Source organism: Danio rerio, chromosome 25 (assembly GCF_049306965.1).
Source record: "Danio rerio strain Tuebingen ecotype United States chromosome 25, GRCz12tu, whole genome shotgun sequence".
Classification (NCBI taxonomy): domain Eukaryota; kingdom Metazoa; phylum Chordata; class Actinopteri; order Cypriniformes; family Danionidae; genus Danio; species Danio rerio.
Window position 1 is genome coordinate 30,061,937 of NC_133200.1, and position 23,183 is coordinate 30,085,119.

Below are 23,183 nucleotides of genomic sequence, written 5' to 3' on the forward strand. Positions count from 1 at the left end.
ACAGCGGAGTGAACCGCCAACTATTACAGCATATGTTTTACGCAACACTGAGAAACACTCATACACTCTGGCATTCACACAGACTCATACACTACGGCCAACTTAGTCAATCCAATTCACATATAGCACGTCTTTGGACTGTGGGGGAAACCAGAGCACCCGCAGGAAACCCTTGCAAACACGGGGAGAACATGCAATCTCCACACAGAAATGCCAACTGGTCCAGCCGGGACTTAAACCAGTGACCTTATACACATACATATCATTCATTATCAAGATCAAATGAAATAAAACTGAATAAAAACGGCTCATGTATGAACAAAATAAACTGATATTTATTTAAAACTGAGAACCAGTATATATATAAAAACATGAAAAAGTACAAACTATTCTACAATCTTATACAAGATGATTGCCACTTTATGCACGCGAGATGTTAGGTTATATTGACATCCAATTATTAAACTCAATAAAAATCTACCCTGTGCTTATACTGTAAGATGTAATCCTGCCACATTAACATCAAAGATCTGATCAACTTCATTCCTGTTACCTCTGCTTTCTTTGTAGCTAATGTATTTCAACATATACTGTATGTACATGTTTAATGATTGAAAAAAGTATATATAAACTGCTGATTTGCAATACATGTTGCACATAGCGTGTGCTTATATGACATTTTATATCTGTGAAATCCAAACATGAACTTGTTTATCATATGTGATTTGCTTGTGTTGCCATATATTAAATCTTTATATGAGATTTCTTTCATGCAGGCAAAATTTGCACTTTCCATAACAGTAATAAATGCATCCCTGTAACAAAACAATAGACAAACAAGTGCGTTCCGTTGCTGTGCACAGGTTTTTGCTTCATGTGTCTTTGGCGATTAAGAGCTTGTTCAATTATATCCAAGGCTGACTGGTGATGTGTCTGTAACAGAAGCAAAAAATAAATAAATAAAACACTTCTGTAGCCATGTTTCCATCCAAATATTTGTATGCACATTTTGGAAAATCGTATTAAAAATGCTAAAAGGAAATTCCTCAATAATTGATTTAATAGAATTAAAAATTGGCTTGATGGAACGGCATTAACAGACAAACAAATAAACCAAATACATTGTAAAACATCAGCTATGTTGTTTTGTTTATTGCAAAATCCTTTAGCCAAAGTCTGTCATCAAAGTGGTTTGGTATTACCTCCCAGAATTATCTTGACCATCTACGCCACTAAAAGCCAGTTATAATTGAGTTATGTCCTTGTCATCAGGGCAAAAGTATTTAATTATTAAAAAAAAATTATATATATTTTGTTCTTTGACTTATTGGAAGGCAATGATGGTATATTCTGAAATAATATTCCAGCTTTGTGCATACATTTAATGGACACCTTTAGATGGAAATAGCTTCTGTCTTCTTTATTTGATGGCAAAAGTACATATACACAGGTGATCAGTCAGCCATTGTTTTCCATACCTCCCCACCGGACATGATTATGGGCTCCTATAAGCCCTTGAGCCGTTCCTCCATAGGACGTTTTTCATGCTTTAACAAAGCATTAAACAGGTCTTTAGCAATCCTTTCACAATTCACGTACAGAAGCAGTTCCCTCATCATCGCTTGTTTTGTTTGCTTTGCTTTCACATTTGCAACTGATTCACTGTGTAACTCAGAGAGATCATCCAGAATTTGATCAATGTTCTTCACAGTGTTAATCAACCAACTTCTGTTGTCTTTGATAAACTTGGGATAATCTGTGAATCCAAACAATATAAACATTTGTTCAAAATATATTTCATATTTTACAAAGTCTGTTGACAGGGTCATTTACTCATTCTACATCCAATAACACGTATTAAAACACTCACTTGTTATTTGACTGCTTGATTGTCCAGCTGTATTTGTGGTCTCTGTAGAAATAAAACAAGTTTATAAACAGATGATCAAAAAGATTATTAAAAGTCATTCAAGATTATAATGTGCATATTATACTACTCGCAGTTAAAATAAAAAAAATTTGAGACACAAGTGTTAATACTAATATAAAACCATATATGTGTAAATATATACACAATACCTATAATGATTACAGATTATCCTAGATTAGGTATCTTTAAAGCATCTGTTTAAACCAGGGGTGCTCAGCCCTGTTCCTTCAGTAGCAACCCATGTCAAACTCACCTGCCTGTAATAATCAAGTGCTGCTCAGGTCCTAACTAATTGATCCCTATGTGTTTGATCAGGGTTGGACAGAATACGTGTGATTCTGCTTGTAAAAGTTTTGTTTGTTATTAGATATTAAATTTAAATGTAACATTTAAAATGTAAAAAATATTTAAATACACCACATACAAATTTTAAGATTTTTTTTACCATATATGCTTGCATTTATGCTTTACGACTAATGAATTTAATATCCATAAAGTGCAGTTCGAAAACCTGCATTTAATATAAGTTTAAAGTATAACATTCTCATCCAAATGGAATAAACAAAGCTAAAGGAATAGTTTAAAAAAAAAAAAAGTTCTGTCATGATTCACTCACCCTTCACTTGTTAAATTTGTTTGACTTTCTTTATTCTGTTGAATTTGTATCAAAGTTTGTATTACAAATATTTAGTATTTGTATACATTTGTATATAGGTTTTCAGCTTTCTTTTAAATAAAGAAAGAAGTGTTCAACAGAAGAAATATGCTCATAAGGTTTGGAACCACTTCATGGAGAATAGTGAGTAAATAAAATTTTTTAAGTGAACCTTTCCTTTAAGTGCATGTCCAAAAACATTATTCTATTAATGACAAATGTTCTGTGTAATACATAATTTGTAAATCAGAGTATCGGAACTTCTTACCTTTCACCTTTTCTAATTGGTCCACTCTGTTTGTCAAGTTGTTGATCTGTTTCTCATGCTGATTTAACTTTGTTTGCATCCCTTTAAGTTTGTAAACTTCAGGGCCTAGATTCTCCAGAAGATCTTTGTTTTGGTGCAAAAACTCCATGAGAGTAGTCATGTCCGGGGAATTTTCCTTAACATAAAGTCATGGTTTAGAACAAACATGGTGGCAATTCATAAATAGCTAACAAAGTTAAGTGTTCATATTTTATTTTTATTTCTGATGTACTTACATTTTTATCAAGGTTCCCTTCAAAGTGTGTGATCAAGTATTCAATCCTGTCTTTCAAGGCTTGTTGCTCACGGTTCAGAACTTCCTGGAAGTCTACCATGGTCTTGAGATCTTTATGTTGACCATCTACTTCTGTTTGATTGAAATTCTTGTCCAAAATGTTGTTAAACTACTCAGAAAATGTAAAACAAAAAAATTTCAGTCAAGTGCTGAAATCAAGTATAAATAATAAAAGGATGTGATAAAAAAAACAGGCTTATCATAATCTGGATTTCATTCACCTGTTCTATCTTCTCTCTCAAGACTGAGAGTGCTGATACCTTGGAATTAAGCATATCGGCAAACTGGAAAATTGTTTCAAGGTGTCTGTTCATATCCTCATTGTTCATTTTAAGGTCAGGGGAGTGCATCACAACATTCCGAACATTTATAACCTGAATTATTCAAAATATACAGTTGTAATAATCTTATATAAAGTGACATTTGATGTTTGAATATCTGTAACAATACAGTTTAGCCGGTTTCCAGCACATAATAATATTGGAGAAGAACAGATAAAAAGGTTTATAATGATTTAACATCAAAAAGAAAAATCTTAGGGGTAGAAAACAGTATTTACCTTTTTCACATTTTCCCCCTTAGTCAAAAATGGCTTAAAATGTTTACAGGCACTCAGAAAGTTAAGAATGGCAGAAATATCAAACTGGGCAAACTCACAATGCTGTTTGTGCCCACGTGGCATGTATGCCTGTCGATAAAAGTATGAAAAACACGCAGTCAAAAATATAATGGACATAGATTTGTTCACTGACAGCAAATATACAACAAGTTAACGCAACAGGTGATTGTTTTTAACGATAAAATGTTCTTACCTTTGCAACTTCCCATTTATTTGTGGCCCATAGATGTGGCCGGCAATTGTCCCAGTGTACATTTCTACCACCCTCATTGTGATTGGTCACAATTTCATTCTTCCAATATTCACACAGTTGGCAGAGAGACTGGTGGAAGCAGCAGTACACAGTCAGAAACGTACAGATACTCCAATAATCTTTGACTCTACATTTTAAAAAAAAATCTAAAAAGCAGGTTAAGACACAACTGGGAGTTCTGTATTTATAAGAGGTTAAATGTAAGAATTAAATGTTTATATTTAATGAAGGTGAAATATTGTATTATATATATAATGTATTTGATACATTAAATTATGAGAAAGCAATGTGTATAATTTGACATTGTTGTGTAATTAATCTTTATGTATGGTATAATGTTTAAATTTAAGAGCTGTGTGTGTTCCCTACTGCTGATGATACACTGGACAACTTTTTGGGAAATGTAGCAGTTTTGCATGATGTTGCTTGGCTACTTTAAGATTTAAAAATGGGAAAGAAAATTGTATCTGTAATACAGTGCCCTAATCAGTTACCCCGTGTCTCACCTGGTTGCCCACTTATGGCATAATTTCCCAAACTTGTCCAGCAACATTCCTCAAAAATTTGCCATGTGTATCATCAGCATTAGGGCAGGGCTGTCAAACTCGGTTCCTGGAGGGCTGCAGCCCTGCAGAGTTTATCGGCAGCCCTACTGTAACACATTACCCATGGATTTCAAGCAACCCTAAATGACTTAATTAGTTTGTTCAAATGTGTTTTATTAAAGTAACCTGTGTAGAGCTGCACTCCAGGAAAGTAGTTTGACACCAGTGCCTTAGGCTTAGGGCATGTCTAATGAAGATCTAACTAAATAAACAAATGATAACAAAATATAATAAACTAATGTTGAATTTTTGTAATATCCAGATAGTTTTGTTATTTTTTCTTCTGCCTAAAGCAGAGATGCCCAAACTAGGGCCCGCGGGCCAAAGTTGGCCCATGTTAGCCTTTGATTTGGCCCACCATCCCATTTAAGTGGAGAGGGAGGATAAGGAGCTTGGCTGGGGTTAATATTTCTGACAATGATGGTCATTTAGAATTTAATTTCATCTTTTGCTTATCTTGTCATTTGTTTTGTTTTGAAAATGAATCTGACTTGTAAATACTGTCACTCGAAGGATAGAAGCCAATGCACAAGACATGTGCGAGCAAACCAAATCAAAGGCATGTGCAGCTTAGTGTATTTAGCATTGAACTTCATTCTGTGGTTAATGGGATTATTTATGTTTTTACGGTAATAATCTCATTATAAAACATTAAAAATATATATACTGCATTAGTTGAAGTTATTTAAAGTAATGTTTTGTAGTTAGTTTTAAACATTAGGAAATACATTTTTAGTTAGTCATGGAAAAGTTATTGTAATACAGTTTGGTATATTTACCTTTGGCCTACGGCCCACAATCAAGTTTGGTTTTTGGCCTTTCATAAGAAAAAGTTTGGGCACCCCTGGTCTAGACAGACAGATAACCACAAAGAAGTGATAGACGGATAAAGATACACACGAGTAGAAAAATATGCGAATAGATGAACAGACAAATTTTACTAATGATAAATAAAATGTATACAAAAATGACACCTTTAAAGCTCAGTAATCTGTAAATAATTGTAGTCATTAAGTTTTAGGAAAATTTGGTCTTAGCCAATTTTTTTAAATAATTATAATTTTTTGGCTTAATGTTGTTACTTCCGGTGTTACGGTTTAACTGAAATTATATTAGCAGCCAATGACTGTCAAAGTACAACATTGTTCACAGTAAAATAAACAGTGTTAATGTTGTTTTCAAGTCACATAAGTAGGTTAAAACCAACTTTACCTCTACACCCTATATTGTATACCATGGTGAGGGTATTTTGAATATTCGGTATAAAATATTCTGCAAGTGTGACTTGAAAACAACATAAACACTGTTTTTTTTTTTTGCTGTGAACAATGTTGTACTCTGATAATCGTTGGCTGCTAATATAATTGATCAAATAATTTCGCTATTTAGTTTCCAAATAATACTTTTATGAAATTATATTATTAAGGAGAAAGTCCGAATGTATGAATTTAAAACCAACTTTACCTCTGTTGATGATTCTATGCTCTTTGCTGGTTTCCATAGATATATACATTAGATGTTGCCTGGCCTATTGTTGTCTATTGGACGGAATGCATCAATAGCGCCGCCATCTTGCTACAGGGTAGCGCTCCTTTGAAATGAACGCGGGACCAATGTACAGTGGAGGACTGTGGCCATCCAAAGCCAGAGATATGCACATATACACATATATCTATGATCGGGAGTTTTCCTGGATGTTAGTATGTAAATTTATTTTTCTAATTACGAAAATTATAATTTTACATCACTTTTCTGCATTGATGGATCAGTGACCGCACTGGCATTCCTGACAAAAAGCTTGTGTTTGTGTGTACAGAAATTTTCTATTCACCCTCCCTGTTAAATTTGATCTAATCATGTCCTGAAACATACCTCCTCTTCTCCCTGCTGAAAAATCCAGCTTAAACCAGCCTAGGCTGGTTGGCTGGTTTCAGCTGGTTGACCAGGCTGGTTTTAGAGGGGTTATGGCCATTTCCAGGCTGGTTTTCAGTTATTTCCAGCCTGGTCTTAGCTGGTCAGGCTGGAAAATGACCAGCCAAATCCAGCTAAAACCAACTTGACCAGCCTGGCCTCATATTTCTTTTGCATTGTTTGCTGATTTTATTTAACAAAACTAGCATAAGCCGAGTGTTTAGTGCGAGTTGAGCTGCTTTGCCTTATGGTGAGTGCAGTAAGTGACTGTTATCATCAATAACGTTACCTGATTAGCACAAAAGTTCAGAACATACAAAAACAGAAAAAAACTTAATATTACCTATGAAATGTTCTGCCTTTGTGCTTTGATTTCTTTGTTTGCTTGTTTCTACACCCGTAGACAGTGCTAAAGTCCCGCATCTTCACACAATAACACTGTCTTGACTAGTGCGGTTGAATGACATTTGTCCTGGGAGCGCTGTACCAATGTGGCGGCGCTATTGACGCATGCTTAGGGTCCCTATGCGATATTTTGTGTATATATCTATGGCTGGTGTCCCTTTCCAGATGTAACGTTAAGCTATTCATGCTTGCAGATTGGCAGATTCGTTACTTTTTCCACAGCAGCAAAACAAGCCCATACCAAATAAATATTTTTATTACTTGATGTCAGTGTCATTGTAAACATTTTTTTATTTTAATATTTGTGTAACACAGCAGTATATAACCTAAATTAATCTAAAAAATAATTATAATGTGTATGTCATCAACGGGATTCGAACTCAAGTAGTTAAAGCACACGCATTAAGCGACATGTGAGCTGTTGGGGACTCCACTAACTGAGCTATTAAGGACTCATTATTTTTGTCAGCTGTGGACTCGTGTTAACATTTTTCTACAAACTTTCACACTAATATTTTCTCAGAATAGTTTTGAATGACAAAACAATGTTTTATCACTCCTGCCAGCCAGTTGAAGATTGAACCCCGACTCCAGTATTTACTTAAGCTTAGATTTCCAGGTACAATTTACAATTTCTATGTACGATTTACGTTACCTTATTATTTTTGCAGGTTTGCTCACAACGTTGTCCACTGAGCTGCTGTTTGTTTAGCAGAGCCTTGTGATAAGTTTCAGTTTCCTTTTCAATAAAGTCCTGCATGCTGTTTCGCAGTATGTGAAGACTCTCTGCTATTTTTAGCCAGTTTTTGTAATTTTCATCACTAAAGCGTCTGTAAGGTTGTGAGTTGCTCATTTTGGCTAATTAAAATATCAATAATGCAAACTGCAAAACTTCCTCTTCTTCTTTGTGTTCTTCTTCTTCTTCTTATGGGGTTAATGGTGGTTGGCAGACCAACTTATATGGTGCATTTCCGCCACCTACTGGATAGGAGTGTGGAGCGCATAATGTAGGAAAAAGCATGAGTACAAAAGATATGATACGAATGGAGGGATGAGATTACCAAAGGGAAGAGAGAACAGGAAGAAGAGTAGGAGGAGAGGAGAAAAAAAAGAAAAAAAATACAAGTTAAATACCATATCAAATTTTAATTCCTTATTTTGCTAAGCTATTCTTAAATTCTATTAATCAATTTTGTTTCCTTTAAGTAATTAATTAATTGCATTATTATTTTAACTTGATTTGAACCGTTTCCTAATAGGGTCTGAAATGACAAATTTTTAATCCCATAAATGCTTAATCCTTGAACTAATTGATATCTCTGATTTTCATATGCCACACATTCTGTAATTACATGTTCTAATGTTTCTATTTTCCCCCATTTATCACAACATCCTGTCTCCTGCTTCCCTATTCTAAACTTATACTGGTTTAGCAAACAATGACCAACACGCAACCTAGTTATCACCACATCATTCTTTCTATTACCAAACTTATTTCTAGTACCACCCACACATCCTTGAATATTATGCATATGTCTGCCTTTTTCTCCATTATCCCACTCCATTTGCCACATTCTACCCGTTTCTTTTGCAATTATGTTTTTTTTTTATCTCTGCCTTACTTATTTTTATTTCTATTTGATTATGTTTTAATGCTTACTTTGCAAGTTGGTCTGCCTCTTCATTACCTACTACTCCCATATGACCAGGAATCCACAAGAAGCTTACAAAAAGTCCCCTGTCTGACCCTGTCTGATTCTAAATAAATTTAGCATTATCTCATTCATTATGTCCTGTCTTGCCTTAGATGTTCCAGTAATTAAGTCGTTTGGTACTGACAGAGAATCCGAGCATATTACTGATCTTAATGGTTTCACTTCTTCTATCCACTAAAGAGCAAGAAGTATAGCTACTATTTCTGTAGTGTACAAAGAAAGTCGGTCCGATATTCTTTTTGATATTTTAATATTGAATTTTGGGATGTAAACTGCTACTGCCGTTTTTTCATCTTTAGGATCTTTTGACCCATCTGTATATATCTGTAAATAATTGAAATATGACTGATTTATGTATTGTTGTATTTCTTTTTTCATTTAACATATTAGTTTTGTGTTTTTCCTCATGTAGTAATAAATCGACTACTGGCATATGGAAAAGCCAAGGCGGAATCGTAGAGGTTGGCACAGCAGGGGCTAAATTGATGTCTCTTATGCCCATATTTTGAGCCTCCTCATTTACTGTCCAACCAAAACTATCTATCTTTTTATGTCCATATTCCCAACATTCCTTTAGTACTGTCTTTACTGGGTGCCTCTCTTCTTGGCTTTTAATGCTAACCCAATATCTCATTTTTAACTTAATTCTTCTAACATTAAGAGGCATTTACCCCATCTCTACTTGTAATGCTATAATTGGTGTAGTTCTTAATGCTCCACAGCATATTCTCAGTGCCTGAGATTGAATCGCATCTATTTTCAACAACTGAGTTTTAGCTGCGGAACTATATACTACGCATCCATAATCTATAGTAGATCTTACCAGTGCATTATAGATTCTTTTAAGCGAGAAACTACATGCACCCCATTCAGCTCCTGCCAAACACCTCATCACATTTATTCCCTTTTTTACATTTATCTATTATTTTTTGAATATGCATATTAAAATTCAGTTTTACATCCATCCACATTCCTAAATATCTAATTACTGATACCTGTTCTATTTTCTGTCTGTATATGTTAATATTTAAATTTGGATTAACTTTCTTTTTTGAAAAACAAATAACCTGAGTTTTATCAGTAGAAAATCTAAACCCCCACTCATCTGCCCAATCTTGTACTTTCCTAACTGCATTCTGCAAACACCTTTCTACATGAACTACATTTCTTCCCCTCTTCCATAGCGCACCATCATCTGCATATAAAGATCTCCCGATCCCCAACTCCATTTTTGAAAAGATGTCATTTATCATGATATTAAATAGGATAGGGCTACTAACACTCCCTTGTGGTGTTCCGTTCTCTACCTTATATATTTGGGAGAATGCAGAACCCACTCTAACTTGTATTGTTCTTTTTAACAAAAAGTTCTTGATCCAATTATACATTTTCCCATTAATTTACATTTTTTCTAATTTAATTAAAAGTCCTTCTCTCCACATCATGTCATATGCTTTTTCAATATCGAAAAATACTCCCACCAACACTTCCTTATTTACTTGTGCCTTTCTTATTTCTGATTCCAAACAAATCACTGAATCTATTGTATTACGTCCCTTCCTGAAACCACTTTGATATGTGGCAAAAAAGTTTTCCTTCTCGATAGCATGAACCAGTCTGCTCATTACCATGCGTTCCATTAATTTACAAATATTAGAAGTTAATGCTATGGGTCTGTAGTTATTTGGTTGTGAATGATCTTTACCTGGTTTTGCAATTGGTATTATGACACCGTGTTTCCACCCTGCTGGTAAAATCCCTGACTCCCATACTTTATTAAATAATTTTAGTATTATACATAATGAATTATCTGATAAATGCTTGATCATTTCATTACAAATTTCATCTTTTCCAGGGGAGGTTTTCTTACCTTCTGCCAATGCTTTTTTTAACTCAAATAATGTAAATTCCCTATCTAATGTACTTTCAGATGGCCCTTTGTTTTCCAACAACCACGGATTCCTGATCAAGATCTGTTTCCTATTTCTTCTAATTTCTTCAGATAGGTTAGCGTTACTATGAATTCTGGGAAAAAAAATTGCTAGAACTTCAGCTTTCTCCATATCAGAAATTACTAATCTGTTATTTTCTGTCAATGTAGGAATATTATTATTTCTTTGTTTTCCTGCCATTTTCCTTATCATACCCCATATGTCAGATACATTGATATCCTCCCCAATACTGTCACAGTACTCTCTCTAATAAATTTTTTTTGCCCTTCTAATTATTTTCCTCACTATTGCCTGAGCTCTTTTATAATTTATAAAGTCATTATAATTTAATGTTTTTCTAACTTTTTTTAATGCTTTATTCCTTTTACTTACTACTTCGCTGCACTCTTCATTCCACCAAGGAACTGCTTTCTTCTTACCATTAGCTTTCTTTCTTCCTATTACTTCTTCCGCAGTGCTCTTAAGAACTTCACAAAGTTTAGAATTAATAACTTCCACATCATCCTCACATCTATCTATTTCAGACAATCTATTATTACACAATTCCTTAAAATTTTCCCAGTCGGCTGTTCTAAATTTCCACCTTGGCATTCTCTCTACCACAGTTCGAATTATCTGCATTCCAATTGAACTTAGAATTGAATAATGATCACAACCAATTGTGTTTTGCTTTAATACTTTCCAATCGCATCTTCCAGCTAGGCTTTCAGAAACTAGTGTTGAATCTAAATTTGAGTATTTTCCTTTTATTAACTCTACTCTTGTGTAACCTCCATCATTAATACATACTAATCCTCCCCAATCCAGCATATCTTCTATAATTAGTCCATTGTAATCTGTTTTTTACTCCCCCATAAAGTGTTGTGAGCATTAAAATCCCTGCACCACACGATTTTATGATTTCCATTCCCTTGGATATGTTCTAGATTGTCCTTACTTAATTTATCACATGGATTATAATAGTTTATTATTCTAACTTTCTGTGTTCCATCGCATATTTCAACTGCCACAGCTTCTTGTTCCCCAGTGATCTTAACTGCCCTATACCAATACTCTGTTTAATAAATGTAGCTACCCCACCACCATTAGATTTGTCTCTATCTTTTCTTACCGAAGTGTATCCATTAATTACAAAATCTAAATGTGACTTAAGCCAAGTTTCCTGAACACATATAATGTCAGGGCTATTTTCATGATCTACTATGAATTTTTTAAATTCTTGTCCATTTGCAATTAGGCTTCTTGCATTCCACTGCAGTATTGTTAATACCATTATATACTTCCACATGGTTGACTATATACTGTCTGACTAGTTCCTGATTGTATCTTGAGTCTATCGTTTATCATATCTACTGTAACACCCTCTAATTCCAAATACTTTGAAGCAGCTCTGATAATGATTTTAATTCTCTCGGTCCTGCTCTCCGTCTGCGCAGAGCAATTAACTACTTCTGCTATAAATGTGAAGAACAATACTTTGTCAATACATACTTCATTATCTTTATTTTGTTCTTTCGTCGTTGCTTTTTGTTGAGATTCTGTTACTCTGGTTTCTGTTTCTCTTGATGTCTGTTTAACTTTCTTTAGAGCTTGAGCATACGAAATTCCCTCAGCCATTCGGACATTTTGGACTTGTACTGCATTTTTCCTAACTTGACATCCTCCATAGCCCGCACTGTGTTCCCCACCACAATTACAACACCTTGGCTTTACTTCCTGCCCACATTTACCATACTCATGGTCTCCCCCACATCTCGCACATCTCTGTTTCCCTCTACAAACTGCCGCTACGTGTCTGAACTTTTGGCATTTGTAACAGCGTTTTGGCGGGGGGACATATAGCCTAACGTTGTAGCTCAAATATCCTAAGTACACCCTCTCCGGTAGTTTGTTTTCATCAAAATGAATCATTACAGACAGACTGTCTACTTTTCGTTATTCCTAACGCATTTTAAGCCTAGTTCACACTACAGGATTTTAAACATCAGCAGATCGCTGTGCCGTTCACACTACATGACTTGACTTTGTGTCTTTTAATCTCTGAGGTGTTCACACTACGCAACACTGTGATCCACAAGAGGGGGGTCACACACTACATGATCTGACTACAACTCATTCCCCATCAGCTCATTCAAGCTACCAAACCACAGCGAATGAAATTTTGAGGGAGGAGTCGTCAGAAAAAGTTGAACACTATTGGCTGCTTGTGTGCTGATGACATCACTGACAGCGTTTCAAGCTTTGGAGAAAGCATTTAAAAACATCGTCAAATCACCTAATTTATTAGTGGATCAATCACTCATCTGCAAGGTTCCAGTGGATAGATACACAGAGAGTTTTAAATTTTTGTAATTTTATAACTGTTTGAAATAAAACTAACATATTTATAACACCCTGTCGTTTTCTAACTATCAGTGTATTTTTTTCTGACATTGTTATTTTTTTATTACAAAACAGTAAAGAACTGAGCATTTCTGCCTTAAATTACCATATTGGTCAAAATGACTGCATGCATGTCTGATACTTTTCACTGTGACTTTAAATATGTGTGCATTTTCTTGCCTAGCAACTTCCTGCTAACATAAACAAAACTTTCTTATGGCAAAAACATCAATTTACTTCAGATATCATTCAAAACAGCATATTCTGTGCTGTTAAATAGCTCCTGTTTGAAAGTGCAAATGAAAGCCAAGACCTTTAACTGTTTTAGTATCTTAACTACATATTTATAGGCTGAATTACCAAAAAAAAGATTATATTTTTAGGGTAATGGTGTCATTAAATATGATGCCAGACATTCAAAGCTTAATTTTAATATCTCAATAATAGCTTTGAATGTAAATATGTTGTGACAATATGGCGTTTTATATGAGAATGGTCAGAATGAGCAGTATGGTAATTCTAATAGTTACAGAATTCTAGTTCCACTGTTATATAGCCTACTCTCATGTCTGTACTAACGCAGAATGAAGTGAGTGCATCGATGCCCATTCTGACCAATCACAGATGTTTCTGCTGAGCTCCTGAACACACGGACATTCAGCTCATGCTGAAATGCTCTCTCATTGGCTGCACCTCGTCACTACATCTGACCACACGTGGGGTTGAGTCTGCCGACTGCTCTGGAATATTTAGCATGCTAAATGATGGATTTCCGTCTGCAAGGTGTCGGCGACGCGTCAGCGAGCCTCGTTGATGCGTTGTTTAGTAGTTCACACATAAAGAGCGGCGAGCGCCGTGCACCCGCAGATTTCTTCCCGATCACAGCCCGATCTGTCGGCGAGCTCGTTAACTTCCAAATCGGGCTCAAATCAGGCTTAAAATCCTTTAGTGTGAACTAGGCATTAGCCGTTTGACTTCTTTTACTGCTGCCCCAGTGATATTTCGTTTGATTTTCTCAACTGTAACATCAGTAGGGATTCCTGTTATTACTCCTCTAATCCATTTTTTTTTTCTTCTGGGATAGAACATATTACTTTATGCCCTAATAATGTCTTCATAGCCAAGGCTATCTTCTGTTGCTTATGATCTTTACAGTATAGAATCATTTTCCCGTCTCTCAAGGTCTTAACACTCTCAATCGTTCCTAACATTTCTTCAAGAGTTTTTGTAAGCTTCAAAGGGATGATGGTATTTAGAGTCGCTAGCAAACTTCAGCATTACCTTATACTCTTCTCTTCTCCTTCTCGCCTAGTGACTTCCCCTTTCGCTTTCAGATTCAGATATTTGTGCCCAACTTCTTCTTCTTATTAGTTTTTTGGCGACTTGTATTCTTTGTACATATCGCCACCTACTGTGCGGTCCGTGTAAAACAAAAAAACGGCCGTTTTCTCCATTTCCTTTATTCCGTTTGAAAATAGAAAACAAATGAACAAAACGTACATGGATCATGCTGGATTGTATCTTTTACATTACAAGATTCACATAATCCATTCTCATGTACACCAATTAAAAACAGTGAATCATTCAGTCAGGTATGCCCTACTCTCAGTCTGGTAATAATCCCCTCTTCCTTCGTATTCCTACCATGAATAACCATTTTAGTGTCCACATTCTTTTTGATTTTAAATAGATCTGTTCCCTTCAAATCTGTATTCCATATTTTTTGCCACTGTGTTGTCACATTTTTCTTTATAATACTTTTAATTTCTCCTTTACTTAATGGAACATTAATGTCTATTTCTTTTCTTTTAGTTGCTAATTCATCACTTATTTCATTTCCCACCACCCCTGTGTGTGCTGGAATTCAGCAAAACCCAACTAGAATTCCTTTCCTTTGGATTCTCCATAATAGTGTAAATACTTCATTCATTAAATCTTCTCTTGATGACCGATGACTGTCTAATGATTTTAATACTGAAGCAGAGTCTGAGCAAATCACCACTCTGTCTGGTGTCACTTCCTCTATCCACAAGTCCCACTATAGCAACCATTTCAACTGAATATATTGACAATTCCGATGTTGTTCTTTTTTTATAAATACTTCCAAATCAGGAACACACACTCCTATTCCTGTTACCCCTTTATCTGGATCTTTAGATCCATCTGTATACATTTGTTACACATTTTGCTTAAGTGTACCAGCTTCCTCCCATTCATTTCTTTTGTCCAAGATCTCAGGATTGATAATAACTTCAGGTATTATCCATAAGGGGACTTCACTCCATACTGGGCTTTTATTACCCATTATATCAAATACTTGGTGTTGTTTTGCTATATTATGTATATCGCATCCAAATCCTCTTCCTCTATTATTTGTATACTCCCAGCAATCTATTAAAGTTTCTTTTACAATATTCTCTCCAGCATAGCTTTTAATAGATGCCCAATATGCCAGCGCCAATTTCTCTCTACACAGATATAATGGTAATTCGTTTGTTTCAACAATCAAAGCATTAACTGGAGTTGATTTTACAGCTCCTATACACATACAAAGTGCTCTATATTGGATCCTATCTAATCTTTTTAAAATAGTTTTTGATGCTGCCGCATATATCACCCATAATCAAGTACCGATCTTATTAGAGCCTGATATACTGTGAGCATTAATGATCTTTCTGCTCCCCATTCTTTGCCTGCTATTGCCCTCATTGCATTTAAAGTTTTCCTACACTTCTTTTCCACTTCCTCAATATGTTATTTCCATGTATACCTGCTATCCAACCAAATCCCTAGATATTTAAATTCTTTAACCTCTACTAATGATTTCCCATATATTGATAGTTTAATGTCACTTGATATTTTCTTTTTCCTGCTAAAGATCATATAACATGACTTACTGACTGATATTTTTAATTTCCAAAAATTACTCCACCTTTCTACCTTATCTATAGCATCTTGTATATTTTTAAGTACTTGATTCCGTTTTTTTCCTCGTTTCCATATAGCTCCATCGTCAGCATAAAGAGCACTTTCTATCCCAGGTCCTAATTTTTTGAAAATATCATTATATTAAAAAGCAATGGACTAATAGTACTGCCTTGAGGAATACCGTTTTCTGCATTAAAAGATGTAGAATTAGTATTTCCCACTTGAACCATAAATGTTCTATCACTCAGAAATTGTTATATCCAGTTATATAATTTTCCTTCTATGTTTATTTTATCAACTTTAGCTAACAATCCTTCACGCCAAACTGTATCATATGCTTTTTCAATATCAAAGTACACAACTACCATAAACTCTTTTATGTTAATTGCCTTTTCTATTTCATTACATTAGTGACTTTACTTAATGCGTCAATAGTTGATCTTCCTCTTCTAAAGCCACATCGATATTTGCTATATTTTCCTTTTTTCTCCAAATCATAATTAATTCTATTCACTATCATTTTTTCCATTAATTTACCTAAATTTGATGTCAGTGCTATCGGTCTGTAATTTTCCGGTTTTGTAGAATCTTTCATTGGTTTTTGAATCGGAATTACAATTGCTTGTTTCCATATTTTTGGGATTATTCCTTCTTTCCATATTCTGTTATATAATTTAAGTATCACTAAAATAACTTTTTCTGGTAAATGTTTAATCATAGTATAGTTTACCTTGTCTCCACCTGGGGCAGTATATGCACATTTCCTAAGTGCTCTTTTTAATTCTGAAGCTGTAAAATCAACATCCATAAAACTATTTCCATTTATTTTATTATGCAAAATATTTGGATACATTTCCATAAACTTCCCTCTACGTTCTTCATACTCATCCCCCAATTCTATACAATATAATCTTTGTAGAACATTTCCAAGCATATTAGCCTTTTCAATTTCTGATATGGCAGTTACATCCTTCTCAATCAACACTGGTATTTGTTTTCTCTTTTTCCCTTTCCCACTCATATTTTGTAACATTCTCCATACTTGATCCATGGTGGTATCTTTCCCCATTGTCAAGCAAAATTTCTCCATCCCTCCCTCTTAGCAGTTTTAATCAGTCTCCTTACATTAGCTCTTGCTCTCTTGTATTTCAGCATATTATCAAAATTCATGTTTTTCCTAAGCTGTTTGAATGCCTTATTTCTTTCTTTAATTGCCTTGCTGCACTCTTCTGTCCACCATGGAATGTTCCTCTTTTTTCACCTGCAGTTCTTATAGGTATGTATAAATTAGCTGATTGTATTATTAAATCTGTCAGTGACTTGCATAATATTTCCACTGTATCCTCTTTAACCTTTACTAATTTTTCTTCACAGTAATTCCCTAATTACCCAATCTGCTTTCTCATATTTCCAGCGATTCTGAAGATATTGACCACTATTAAAATTCCTTACATTTAATTGACATATTATAGGAAAGTAATCATTTACATAAACATTTGGTTTATATTCTAACTCTAACACAAATTTTTTAAACTCTTGCCCATTTGCAATTAAACTTCTTGCATTCATTCCATTGTAGAATACTTATAACTATTAAGCTAATCAGAAATTTGAGAAGCATCATTTATTGCTGATCGAGTGAGAATGTCATGAATTGTTTGGGCAGAATTTCCTGTAATTCCTAAAAACTCCGCTGCAGCCACTAGAATTGTTTTGCTTTTTGCTGACCTGCTTGTCATTACAGCTGTTACATTGATCACTTTGACAATAAATACCAAAAAGTTCTCTTTTGTCATTATGAGGTCATTTTCATTTATACATTTGTGATTACACTTATTATCCCTGATCTGTCATTTCTGGACCGAGAAAGAAGGAAGAGCTTGTGGCCCAAAGTGAAAGAGGCGAGCACCACTTGGGAAAAGTGGCATATTACATCGGGACACGCGCATTCATTGAAGGTGTCGAGGTTACTGTTTAAGCACTTAAATGAGAACTTGACTGTTTCCAGTCATTACGGCTTTTGAGTTTACCTTATTTTTCTGCTGGATTTATGACTTAGTGATTTAACTTGGCCATTGAGCTCTGTTCATCTCAATACCTTTAATCTTTAGTCAGTTTTGACTTTTTGCCTTTGTTTGACCTTATATAATCAACAATTGTTATTTGTCTTATGTCACTTATATGTCGTTATCGTTCATTTCACTTAATGTCAGGGGTCTAAGAAACAATGTTAAGCGTAAAGCACTTTTTTGTTTGGTAAAAACTATGGTTCAGACTTTTGTTTTTTTCAAGAAACCCATTCTGTTAAGGAGGATGCTAAATTCTGGAGTTCTCAGTGGGGGACGGATATGTGGATGTCTCATGGGACAGAACGGTCAGCAGGTGTCGCTATTTAAAAAACAAGTTTTGTGGGGCGATTTTGCATTCTGTTAGTGATGATAAGGGTCACTTTATATTGCTTGTTGTATCACTTGGGCAAAATACTTCAATTTTAGTAAATATATATGGGTACAATACTTCTAAGGAGAATACAATTTTATTGAATGAAATAAGTGACAAAATTCAATATTGGGTAGACAAATTTCCTAACTCTTCCATTATTTTGGGCGGAGACTTCAATATGGTAATAAATGGTGAATTAGATAGGTTTCCATCCAGGGCCGCCTCTACAAATGTAATTCTAAATAATTTTCTGTTGAGATTCTCTGTTGTTGATATCTGGAGAGAAAAAAATCCACAACAGAAACTTTATCCATGGTGTAGCAAGGATCATTCTAAAAAATCTCGAACAGACTTTTGGTTAGTTTCTCAGAGCTTAGCTAGTAACTGTAAATCAGTTGATATCCACGCTTCTCTGCTTACAGATCACAGTGCTGTTTCTCTTGGAGTTTGTCTCTCTACATTACTTGATGTATACTCATCTTCTTACTGGAAATTGAATAATTCTTTGCTCCAGTTTGAAGATGTTAAAAAGAATATTGTATTATTGATTGAGAAACACTGGAGCAGAGCCTCAGAGAACACATATTGTGGACAATGGGAGCTGCTGAAGTTTGAAATAGGCAAATACTTCAGGAAATTTGGCAGTAATTTAGCTAAACATCAACAAGCAGAAGAAAATATGGTGGTGACAGAAATTACTAGGCTCTCCTCTAAGCCTCCAGAGCTACTTTCAGAAACTGACAAACTCAGATTTGCCACCCTACAGATGAAATTAGATAGTATGTACACTTACAGGGCACAAGGAGCTTATATAAGATCAAGACAAAAGTGGATGGAAGAAGGAGAATGTAATACCGCATACTTTTTTAGGTTGGAAAAGAGCTTGTTGAAGAGCTCACTAATTGAAACCTTAAATGTTGATGGCATAGTTACTAATGGTTCTAAAAAAATAGCTCAATATTGTGCTAAATTTTATAGCAATCTTTATAAGGAAAGATACTCGGAAGAGGCCGCTTGTAATTTTTTTGAATCTGTCAAACAATACAAAACTATTTCAAGTAATGATAGAGACTTTTGTGACAAGGACTTGACTTTATTGGAGGTTAGGGATTCGATTAATGACCTTAAAAACAGTAAGTCCCCAGGAACTGATGGCCTTACTTCAGAGTTTTACAAATTATTTTCTAAAGAGTTGTCTCCATATATATTCAAGGTTTTTGAAGAAAGTATTCAGAAGGAAACCCTTCCCCCAACCCTTACGCAAGGATTAATTACTCTTATCCCAAAATCCAAAAAGGATTTGCTTTTAATTGATAACTGGCGACCAGTCTCTCTACTTAACAATGACTATAAGTTGTTAGCTATTATATTTGCTAAAAGATTAAAATCTGTACTGAACTCTGTAATAGATGAGACACAATTTGGGTTTATGGCCAAAAGACATATTGTTAATAACATAAGGCTGGTTCTTGACTTATTGGACTACTCAGAAATAATACAGGAGAACAGCTTTATTCTTTTTCTAGACTTTTATAAGGCATTTGACTCCTTGGAGCATAAATTTATGGTTAAGACATTATATAAATTTGGAATTGGGGACATGTTTTGCAAAGCAATTAAAACTCTATATAATAATGGCACTTCTTCAATTAAATTAAAAAATGGCACCTCACCAAGATTTGACTTATTTAGGGGGGTTTGACAGGGGTGCCCTATATCTCCTTATTTATTTTTACTTAGTGTGCAACTACTATCTACATTTGTTTATGAAAGTGGTGTACAGGGTATCTGTTTAGCAGGTAGAGAAATAGTTATTAGCCAGTTGGCTGATGACACCACTGTTTTTTTAAAAGATGCCTCTCAAATTAATATAGTTATTGATAAAATTAAACGTTTTTCTGAAGCGTCAGGCCTAAAGTTAAACTTAAGCAAATGTGAACTAATGTCAATTAAAGAGTGTGCGGCTCCCACTGTCTACAATATCCCAGTTAAGTCTGAAGTAACATATTTAGGCATTGTGATTACTAAAAACCAAGAAAGGAGATCTTCTCTGAACTTTGATCCTGCTATTATAAAGACACAAAGAAGATTTCAGACATGGTTGCAGAGAGACTTATCTTTAAGAGGCAGGGTATTACTTACCAAAGCGGAGGGTATATGTAGCGGGTCCAGGACTCCTGTATCAGCAGCTGACAGTTTAGCGATCCCAGCAATCTGTTAAATGGTGGAATAAACACAAGACAAATATATGCGTGTGATCAGCTCTCCATGTTACTGGGCTATCTTTATTTTTCTCAACATGTTCACATCAAACAAATTTAAATGGCAAGACTTGCAATATCTAAAATACATTGCTATAGCATTTACTGTTCATACATATTGACTGTTTCAGCCTCCTTCTTGTAAATAAACAGCATTTCTTTGACAAATATATTCATCAGCCAATAGCTGTGTAGTACATCTGTGTATTCACACGCTCTTTAGTGTCACATGAATCAAATAAACTTAATTGGCTTTTATCTGTACCAAAAATGCATTAAACATGACATTCTCTGAATGTTTTGCCCATATAGATTACTCACATGCACTTTTTAAAGCAAACTAAACATTATTAGAACTGAAATGCATGTATATACAAGCATATTCACCTTTATTAAACTATTTGAGTAGATATAAATCCCCTTAAATCGCGGGTAAACATCGCGATTTTAAACCCTCATTAAACATGTAAATGTAATCAAACACAAATCTTTTTCAAAGACTTAATATGCACAAACATGTATTATTTCCATATCAATACAGATTGACACTTAGAACAGTCAACTAACCTGTTAAATGGTGGAATAAACACAAGATATGCGTGTGATCAGCTCTCCATGTTACTGGGCTATCGCGAGCAGTCCAGAAAAGGCTGAATCACACTGTGCTCTCTTAGCGCCCTCTATCGCTCTGGCGGAACCACCATTCCCTTTATACATTTACACATGCATATCATTAATATCCTCAATTGTGGCAAACCAATATTTGGGGTGTCACATATAGCTAGGCTTACATTCCTTGCACTTTCTTTATATGTAGATAATAAAGTTTGTAAAAGTGTGAATAAAAATATGTTTAATTTTGTCTGGAAGAATAAAATCCATTTTGTCAACAAATCTGTAATTATGAACAAGTATGAATATGGAGGGTTAAATTTTCTTGATTTTTCATCTTTAAACAATACTTTCAAAGTAAACTGGCTTAGGCAATTTATAAGTAACCCAAACTCAATTTGGAACTTTATCCCCAATTACTTTTTTTCAAAACTGGGTGGTCTCCCTTTTCTACTGATTTGTAACTATAAGATTGATAGAATCTCTTATAAAATATCAAATTTTCATAAGCAAGCTTTACTTGCATGGTCACTGATTTACAAACACAACTTTTCTCCTCATCAGTATTTTATCTGGAACAATCAGGACATTCTGTATAAAAACAAATCTTTATTTTTAAATGGTTGGTTTGAAAAAAAATATTTTGACTGTATCTCAGTTATTTAATTCAGAAGGTTTTCTTTTAAATTATAAAGAGTTTTTATGCAAGTTTGGTTTCCCGGTGACTCCTAAAGAACACTCCATTGTAACGGATGCAATTCCTAAAGGTGTTAAAATGCTTTTTAAAGGCTATGGTGGAGTATCCAGTGTTTCGTCTGTGCTATTGCACCCCTTGGAAACTTCAGAGGGAAAAATATGTTTTTTATCACAACCTTCCTCACGTAATTATAAAATCAGGTCTCTCTTTCAAAAGGAAATTGTAACAACTCCATATGTGAAGTTTTTCTGGATGGAAATATATGACCAAATTCATTGGAAAAAAGTTTGGTCATTATCTGTAAAATATATAATAACTAACAAAATTAGAGAAATTTCATTTAAACTGTTACACAGATTTTACCCAGCCAAGACATTTTTGAAAAGATTTAAATCAGATATAGATACATGCTGCTCGTTCTGTAATATACCCAATGAAACTGCTGACCATATTTTTTGGAGTTGCCCTCATACACAATGCTTTTGGATTGAACTTTCTTTAGATATTCATCGTAAAATACTACCAGGATTCTTGTTATCTTTTAAGGATATCCTGCTGGGTTTTTTTAATGCTCCTGATGATAAAAGTAAGGAATATTTCATTATTAATCTCCTTTTAATCCTTGCTAAATTCCATATACACCGCTGTAAATTCTCTCTGCGTATACCTTGTTTTATTGTTTTTGAAAAGGAAATTCAACAGTACATTAGAACTATTGCTTCCTCTAAAAATCTTAAAGCCATTAGAACGGTTAACTTATTTTCCTTTTTTAATTTTCTTAACACATAAGGTAATATTATTTGTTTTTCTTTTTATTGTTGTTTTCTTTTCTCTTTTATGTGCTTACTTGATTCTTTGCTCCTCTGTAAAACTCATATACACTCTTGCATTTCTATGATGTTATTGTTACCCTGACATTAAAAAATAAAATAAAAATACACTTATTTTCCCTTCTGTTCCCAGTCTCAGTATTCCTTTCCAGTTGTTTTTCATCTGTCTTTACTTCGTCCAGTCTAATCTCCTTTTTCTGGCAGCTCTTGACTGCTTCTGCATAAGAAACTTTGTGTTCAATCTTGAATTTCTGTACCTCTTTTGCTTTTAACTGAAATTCACGTCCCCCATATGTCGCATTGCAACATTTTAGATCATTTGTACATTTATCATATTCATGATCTTCACAATCACCACACTTAACACATCTCATCTTTCCTCTA

General features: G+C 34.4%; 1 protein-coding gene across 16 annotated transcripts; it reads right to left on the reverse strand.

Moving 5' to 3' along the window:
- Positions 1-308: 308 nt before the first annotated feature.
- On the reverse strand, positions 309-21,291 carry zgc:153935. Of its 16 annotated transcripts, none has more exons than XM_073942332.1 (12): positions 21,228-21,291; positions 20,542-20,613; positions 7,636-7,958; positions 5,444-5,513; positions 4,000-4,128; positions 3,845-3,875; positions 3,409-3,561; positions 3,129-3,296; positions 2,854-3,028; positions 1,871-1,912; positions 1,479-1,756; positions 314-933 (listed from the first exon to the last, which is right to left on the reverse strand). In XM_073942332.1, the coding sequence occupies exons 5-11, from the start codon at positions 4,074-4,076 to the stop codon at positions 1,506-1,508; spliced, it is 897 nt and encodes a 298-aa protein (XP_073798433.1). In that variant the 5' UTR covers positions 4,077-4,128; positions 5,444-5,513; positions 7,636-7,958; positions 20,542-20,613; positions 21,228-21,291; the 3' UTR covers positions 314-933; positions 1,479-1,505. The 16 variants fall into 16 exon arrangements, with proteins under 16 accessions (NP_001417887.1, XP_073798433.1, XP_073798422.1 ...); XM_073942321.1 differs by having other exon boundaries at positions 3,747-3,875; XM_073942328.1 differs by having other exon boundaries at positions 7,636-7,961.
- Positions 21,292-23,183: the final 1,892 nt, after the last annotated feature.

What these genes read in the sequence shown, in the direction of transcription:
- zgc:153935 (NM_001430958.1), bottom strand. Translation starts at nt 7,833, where the DNA reads ATGAGCAACTCACAACCTTACAGACGCTTTAGTGATGAAAATTACAAA. An exon ending in ATAAATGGGAAGTTGCAAAG is followed by an intron (nt 3,876 to 3,999) that starts GTAAGAACATTT and finishes TTTTATCGACAG; the next exon opens with GCATACATGCCACGTGGGCA. An exon ending in ATCAAGCAGTCAAATAACAA is followed by an intron (nt 1,757 to 1,870) that starts GTGAGTGTTTTA and finishes TTGGATTCACAG; the next exon opens with ATTATCCCAAGTTTATCAAA.